This window comes from Mytilus galloprovincialis, chromosome 4 (genome assembly GCF_965363235.1).
Source record: "Mytilus galloprovincialis chromosome 4, xbMytGall1.hap1.1, whole genome shotgun sequence".
In the NCBI taxonomy this organism is placed as follows: Eukaryota; Metazoa; Mollusca; class Bivalvia; order Mytilida; family Mytilidae; genus Mytilus; species Mytilus galloprovincialis.
Window position 1 is genome coordinate 19,908,983 of NC_134841.1, and position 8,308 is coordinate 19,917,290.

The following is an 8,308-nucleotide window of genomic DNA, read 5'->3' on the forward strand; positions in this document are numbered from 1 at the left end:
GTATTTACATTGTATCATAAAAAAATTTATTCGTTTAATGTAAGTTCATTTGTGTTACTACGTCTTTTGATTCAATTGATATTTTATAGTGTGCCTTTCTATGTTGTGATGTTACACTATTGTTTCAGATAAGGGTGAATGTTTGGTACAATTAAAACGTTTAGAACCGCTGCAAGTGTTTACAACTGTCCTTATTCAGGAATATGATGGTCAGTACTTGTCGTTTGTTGACGCGGTTCATAAGTGTTTATATTTTATTGATTGCTCACATTCCTGGTTGTGACATATTGATTTGATTGTAATGCGTTCATAAATGTAGCATTAGAAGTTAACTTCGTCGATGCACCAAGTCTCCCTACTTTTTGGGTTCAGGTTATTTCCTCCGTTTTTCTGTTTTACCTTTATTTTTATTTTTTTAAATCAAATTATGACATTTGAACAAATTTAAATTCCGTTTAGTTCTCGTTTTCATTGTTATTTACATACCCCCACCACAAGCAACATGACAGATGCCACAGGAGAAGCGAAAAGATTCGATTCTATTTTGCATCTATATTCCTCACTGTTTTGTGGATTGGCGTGTATATGTACTTACATAATTTCATTTAATATACCCTTCAATATCTTCTCATTTTTTAAAAGATTTATTTTCTAACATCTAATAAAAGCGGGTATACCCATAACTAATTCCGCATATTTTACTATTTAGTGCTGGTTGCATAAGGTTCATTTAAATAAGTGTGTAGATTGATATATATTTAAATAAGTGTGTAGATTGATATATATTTTCAATATTTCACACATGAATACTAATCTGATGTCAAAACTTGAAGGCTATTCATCCCGGACTTTGATTTATTAATAATTCAATAACATTCTTTATTTCATGACAGCTGAGAATTACACTAGAGACAATCTCATATTGTGTAATGCACTCTCCAAGTTAACGATACATTTATGGTTGTATACAGAAGATTCATGATGATTGTAAACAATGTAAACAAAACAGTAGAAACTAAGGACAACTGCATAAGAAAACGGAAAGAAAAAGACAATCAAAAGACAGACCCCAAAATGCAAAAAGAAAAACGTAAAATGATCAACACGAATTCCATTTAAACCTGTATTTTAAAAGAGTGGAATCTTTTGTTAATAATTATCTGCAAATACTATTTTATTCGTTTTCGTAATAAATACCACACATTGTACTATACGGACATTTATATAATCAAACCAATTCCAATTGTCAAGATATCCAATCAAAATGACAAAATGGTTTTTATAGTTGATGTATAGAAAACATTAAATCAAGCAAAATGTTTATAAAAGTTACGATAGAAATAAAACAAGAAGAAAAGGGAGATCAACAGTCGCAAAAAACATAAAACGTTTGCATGACGATGCAGTCAAAGTAATGAAAATTTTTTTCAAGACATTATGTTGTTCAAGCATTTTCAATATGAAGATGTATTTCAAAATTTGATTATGGACTACTGTAGTAACTTATGTTCAGTGTTGTGTCCTTAAATGGCAGTAACATCTGACAATACCTTCTCTGTTATTTTATTTATACAGAATAACCTTCATCCCACTTCTTTTGATCCTAACCTTTAGTTATATCACGTTTTGTTTCAATCTATAGATCATTCTTTTAATCTAGCATTTTGTCTTTTATACTTTTTAACGTCTATTAATACACGATTTACTCAAACACCATGTTAATCTGTCAATATCCAATACTTATTCCAGACATAGCATCTTTCCTAATCATTGAATACCACGACAGTATCATATAAGCATAGTGCATTCTCACCACAAATCAAAATGATTGATGATAAACTGAATTAATTGATGATTAATTTGTATCCCCAGAAGAAATAGAAACATTAGTATATTACAGACATCAAGTTATTTGGCAGTGTGTTACAGCCAACTAGATACTTCTACTTTTCATATTCAATTAATCAAATGGATTTCCAAGTGAAAGACATTTTTATTTCTTTTCAAATAGTAAATGCAAAAGCATGATTTGATCTGCAAAGTATTTCATCGTACAAATAGTTAGATCGACAAATATTCAGTTGTAGGAAAGAGCTAAAATTATTTAATGAAAGTTTCAATAGAAGTGTTTAATTCGTTCAGAAAATGGAATTACGTGTTTTCTAAGATGAAAATGAAATAGTTTGACGTCTTTGGTTTTTTTTCTACAGCTGAAACGATATAAATCGTGCAAGAATTATAAAAAGATGGTAACAGATTATCTTAAAAACTGGAGAGTTGTAATAATTAAAAAAAAAAAAAAAAAAAAAAAAAAACGGGGATAAAAAGAATGTTTTTGGAAAAAAATGAATTTTAGATATTTTAAATACAGTAAAAGCCAAATCTGGAACGTAATCTGAAACAAAACAGAATGCTTTCGAACATTTCGTCTGATAGAATAAGTCGAGTAACATTTGTAAAGAAACAAAAAAATCATTCAATAACAAGCAAACAAAATAATAATAAAAAAAAACAGTCGGTAATGGAAGTAAAGAAAAATTAAAAAAAAATGAGGAATTAATCAATGCAATGCAAACAAATTTCAAAAATAATATATTGACGAACTGAAATAAAACAGAAATAAGCAAACCAAGTCATGATCAGAGCAAGAAAAAAAAAACGAAATAAAAACAAATGAATACAGGAAACATAAACTGTGATACACCTAGCACCTTTCGTAAATAAAGAAATAACAGGCCCCGAAATGAAAATTCAAGCATGAAAACTAACGACCTGATTATTGTAAACCGGATTTGTTTTTTTCTCAGTCGATTTATGAATTTCGAACATAGATATATTACTGTTATTTGCTACCTTTATTATGCACAAAATAATTATCGTAAAACAAATATGATATACAGCATCAAACGACAAATCATTGAATTAAAAGCTCCTGTTTGCGGACCAGCATATACTTAATCATGTGAGATCAAATATGTTGGCTGGCACCAAACCCTCCCCGTAATCTGGGTTGTGATGAAACAGAACGACAGACGAACGATCTGAGAGTTTATGGGATAACTGAATTGTATTTACGTTTTGCCTATTCAAATTCTACATAAGTAAAGATAAAAATACAACGCATTATTCTTCTTTTTAACACAAAATAAATATTCATTAAGCTGTTATCATTTTCACTGAGTGTGATGTTCCTTTGCTATTGTTTACCTCCCTCTTAGTAAAAAGTTTGTTTTCCTCTTTAGCATCCAAAAAGTATTAATACAGAAACTTCTGAACTTTACGTCTCATTGGCAATCATACCACGTCTTCTTTTTTATATATCAAGAAACAAGAACGATCAGTTATGGCATTATTTCGCTGTGATATACTACCTTTGCGCATTGAAAATGGGCGATTTATAAATGAGGCTCCTGATGAACGATTTTGCACTGTCCTCGATGACGGATCCTTTGAAGATGGAAGACATTTCTTGTTGTCTTGTAAAGCCTACGATAATGTTATACACTTGTTTTTTTTGAATCAGTGAAATTTGATAGCACTTTTATTGATAATAAAACATTTGCTAATTTGTTGACACTTCATCAAAGACACACTGCCAAATATTTCAATTAATTTATCTCACATTGCTTATTTAAATTTTGGGTATTAAGTTTAAAGTGACTTATAGGTCCAACGGGCAGGGTGTAAATTTAATTAACTATTGTATTTTTAGTATTAAATATTGCTTATGCTTCACATGTCACTATAATAAATGATCGACATGTACTTACTTACTTTCTTCACAATATTTCCGACTATTATATTATACAAATTCTGGTTACGACCCATATCGGAAAAAACACAAGAAATGATAATGGATTAAAGCCAATGTTTCATCTAGTTGCTAAATAAGAGTATACCGCCTATACTAGTTGTAGACTAAAATTATTTATGAATTAAAAGAACATAAATATTTATCTGATTGAAAGCTATTACCTGTGTTAAGTACATAAAATTGAGAAAGGAAATGGTGAATATGTCAAAGCGACAACCACCCGACCATAGAGCAAACAACAGCCGAAGGCAACCAATGGGTCTTCAATGTAGCGAGAATTCCCGCACCCGTAGGTGTCCTTCAGCTGGCCCCTAAAATATGCATAATAGTACAGTGATAATGGACGTCATACTAAACTCCGAATTATACACAAGAAACTAAAATTTAAAATAATACAAGACTAACAAAGGCCAGAGGCTCCTGACTTGGGACAGGCACAAAATTGCGGCGGGGTTAAACATGTTTATGAGATCTCAACCCTCCCCCTATACCTCTAGCCAATGTAGAAAAGTAAAACAATAACAATACGCACATTAAAATTCAGTTCAAGAGAAGTCCGAGTCTAATGTCAAAAGATGTAACAAAAGAAAATAAATAAAATGACAATAATACATAAATAACAACAGACTACTAGCAGTTAACTGACATGCCAGCTCCAGACCTCAATTAAACTGATTGAAAGATTATGTCTTCATCATATGAATATCAGGTACAATCCCTCCCGTTAGGGGTTTAGTATCATACTATCATAAAATATATGAGAAGAACATAACCCGTGTCATGCCAACAACTGTTTTTTTAGAAATAAATGTGTTTAGTTCCGATGCAAAGACCCTATCAGTGAATCAATGTTAAAGCCAAAATATGCAATCTTTAATGACCTGACAACAGTATCGTAACTATATCCCCTTTTAATAAGTCTATTTAAAGGTTTTGTTAGTTTCTGAGGAGAATACTGACATTTTTGTGCTTTATAAAGAATATTTCCATAAAATTTTGGATGTGAAATACCTGAACGTATAAGATGTCTGCATGTTGAGTTATATTTACGAATTATTTCCTTATACCGGTGATAAAATTTAGTAAATGTTTTGACCAGTTTGTGATATCGAAAACCCTGGTGTAATAATTTTTCAGTAATACATAAATTTCTCTCGCTAAAATCAAATACATTGTTACATACACGAGCGAATCGTACAAGTTGAGATATATAAACACCATAAGATGGTGACAAGGGAACGTCACCATCTAAAATTGGATAATTAACAATGTTTTGCTAAACTTTCATCGAAACATTCAATATGGAGAACTTTAAGAGTAACAGATGAGGTCAACTTTGCATGCCGGAGATTCTGCAATTTTGAAAATGTTTTGAGCCATAGAACCTATAAATCACAATTCAAGTGCAATGTTGATAAACTTGGTATATGAATCTCTAATTTCTTAAATTTGCACGTACCAAAGCAGGTATATAACAGTTATCAAATAGTTCGTTTCTATATATATATATATATATATATATATATATATATATATATATATATATATATATATAGCAAAAGTAAATAAACACGGTGTACAGATATTTCAATATTAAAGAATGGAACAACCTTAACCACAGATATATATTATAAGAAGACGGACACCCACCAATACCTGAATTTTCATTCATGTCATCCTTCACATACGAAAAGAAACATCCCGTTTTGTCTAGCACGACGTGTATGTACAATTGTGAGTGATGATTTCACGAAGGAATTACGTTTGAATGAACTAAAGGTGTTTTTGAAAGAACAAAACTATCCAAACCCACTAATAGAAAAGGGAATAGAAAAGGCAAAAGCAATACCAATGACGGAACTCAGTTCCACAGCACGTAAAGAGAGAAATACAGAACTTATCCCGTTTGTTAGCACTCATAACCCGTACAATCCTGACATATTCAACGTCATAAAAGCAAATTTGCCAGTTTTACAAAAAACGAAAAAATTAAAAAAGCTTTTCCCTACAGAAAAAATCCTGAAAAGTAAAAGACAGCCTTTAAATCTTAAAAAGATTTTAACAAGGGCTAAGTTTTATGACCCAAATGGAATACAATACAACGTTTCAAAATGTAATGACCCTAGATGTGGTCTTTGCGAATATATGGCAACCGGCCCGCAAATAACATTTAAAAACGGCCAAAACCATTGTTCCAAATGCAGACATGAATTGCAAAAGGTAAACCTTATTTACTGTATTGTATGCAGCACTTGCAAGGAATGGTACATCGGACAGACTGGTAATTCAATTTGTCAAAGAGTTCGTGTTCACAGACAACAGATACGAGATCCATCCACACGAATGCAAGATGTGAGCGAACATTTCGAAACGTGCAGTAGTGGAAAATTTGCCGTATATCCGTTCTATAAAATGAACGAATCGAACAAATATAAAAGACTGGCAAAGGAAGCACACTTTATAAAGGACTTTCAGCCAAAATTAAACGGATCCACGTAAACACGTTTGATTTATCTCCCCTTGCCGTTATTGTAACGTAATAAACGTTACCAACGGCAGTGTCATCAAGGACATTGTTAAAACGTCGCCTGAAGATTGCCAGAAGGCATGAAAGCGCTAGTGACAATATTTTAACGAACTGTTATTATTTGATGTGAAATGTAGTTTGTAAATTTAAAAATATTATTATATATATATATACTGTATGTACATTCACATAATACTGAACTCTGATGAAAACTCAAAACAGAAATTCCAAGATCAAAAGCTCAAACAATTCAAACGATTTGATAACAACTGTCATTTTCCATACTTGGTACATGTAGTTTCTTGTGTAGACAATGTTTGTTCAACTGGTGTTTGTTTTTGTTGCACCTCAGTACTGTTTCTGTCGTTCCTTTGTTTTCCTCTTTTATTTGATGTGGTTACCTCGGGTTAAGTTTGTAACCCGGATTTGTTTCCTCTCAATCGATTGATGACTTTTTAACAACAGTATACTACTGTTGCCTTTATTTATACCACCGTCTACAGTCCACCAGCAATTATTGACAGTATTATAATAATATAGTAATAAAATTAAAATGTCCATATATTGCTTTGGGATAGGCACACCATGATACGGCAGGGTTAAACAAAAGATAATAACTGGTGATGTTCCGCACTTGGGTCAAACCTGTTAGCATGAGAAGAGGGTCAAAGGAAAAATAAACAACCATTGGCGAGGGAAATGAATTCTGACAGCCATACCTACATGAGATAGGGGTTACAAAAAATGAAAATCACTTGCAAGGTTTCTAGCTTGAAACAAGCACACCATCATAAAAAGGGGGACATCTTGTGGCAGGCACACCGGCATGTAGAAAGGAGTTTCTTGTTAGTGACTTAATGAAAAGAAATACTATTACTTCAAACAATATTATGACATATCTTTCAGACATCCACCAAGTGTTGTGGGTTCATTTACATGTACTAGACTCAGATATTATACATGTATATACATTTATTTCGTTCCTCATTCTTTGGAAATAATACTCCTCATTAATTAACGTTTTCTATAAACTATGTTAGATTATTTACTAATACATGTACGGTGATAACAACAAAACAAAAGATAAAGAGATTGAAATAAAAAGAAAGGAGACAAACATTTTTGACCCCCGCTACATTCTATAGTTGCAAAATATAATTACTAGTATTTGAAAACATCATGTTAACTGAGATAATGTGTAACTTTAACAAATATCTCAGAAAGATACAGATTTCATTAGCTGTAATCTTATAACTTCCAGCATATGATGATATTAGCTAGAGCATTTAATTAATAAAGATATGTGTAAATACACAAAATATTACTTACCAAATACTGAACATTGAAGAATGAAGACAAAACTTGTCACCTGATATGTGTCCATTGTGTCATTTATCTTTCTATTATATCTGCATTTTCCAAACACAATCAACTTTTGTGGATTATTAGATGTCGTCACGACAGCTTCGTTAGTTGAATTTCAATTGTCTTTATCAATCTGAAGACAATCAAAGATAATACTGACAGAGTAGTATTCTATAAAGTACATATTCACCATTGTAATAAAGCCTTCGATCCAATATTTTTGATATTACGTCTTCAGTTGATGTTTAACTCCAAGTGGCCATTAACAAACTATACTCTCTTTTTTTCGCTTTGTAATAGAAAATCGATGGTGGTAATATTTCTAAAAACCTATTTATATCTATATTTATTTCGCAGTTTTCTTCAATTTCTAATCAATTTCCATCACAATTAGTTACACAGCTTTTCATCAAAGGTATGAGTATATTTTCTACTTTCTATTGAATTATTTGAAAGCTGTGATCAATTACCAATAACACAATATTTTTTAAATGCCGTATAACCTTCCGTTATCCCTGCGCTAATATATTTGTTTGATAGTCAGTATTTTCGATGTGTGAAAATTAAAGTTACAAACATAAAGAATAATGTATGATTTGTTT

At 31.3% G+C, this 8,308-nt stretch overlaps 1 protein-coding gene across 1 annotated transcript in view; it reads right to left on the bottom strand.

Annotated features, from left to right (window-relative positions):
- LOC143071576 (neuronal acetylcholine receptor subunit alpha-10-like) overlaps window positions 1–8,007 on the bottom strand; it is a 32,975-nt gene extending 24,968 nt beyond the window's left edge. Inside the window, exon 1 of the mRNA XM_076245974.1 lies at window positions 7,671–8,007. Coding sequence (XP_076102089.1) covers window positions 7,671–7,725 — 55 coding nt within the window. The 5' untranslated portion in view covers window positions 7,726–8,007. The remainder of the gene's footprint in view (window positions 1–7,670) is intronic.
- Window positions 8,008–8,308: the final 301 nt, after the last annotated feature.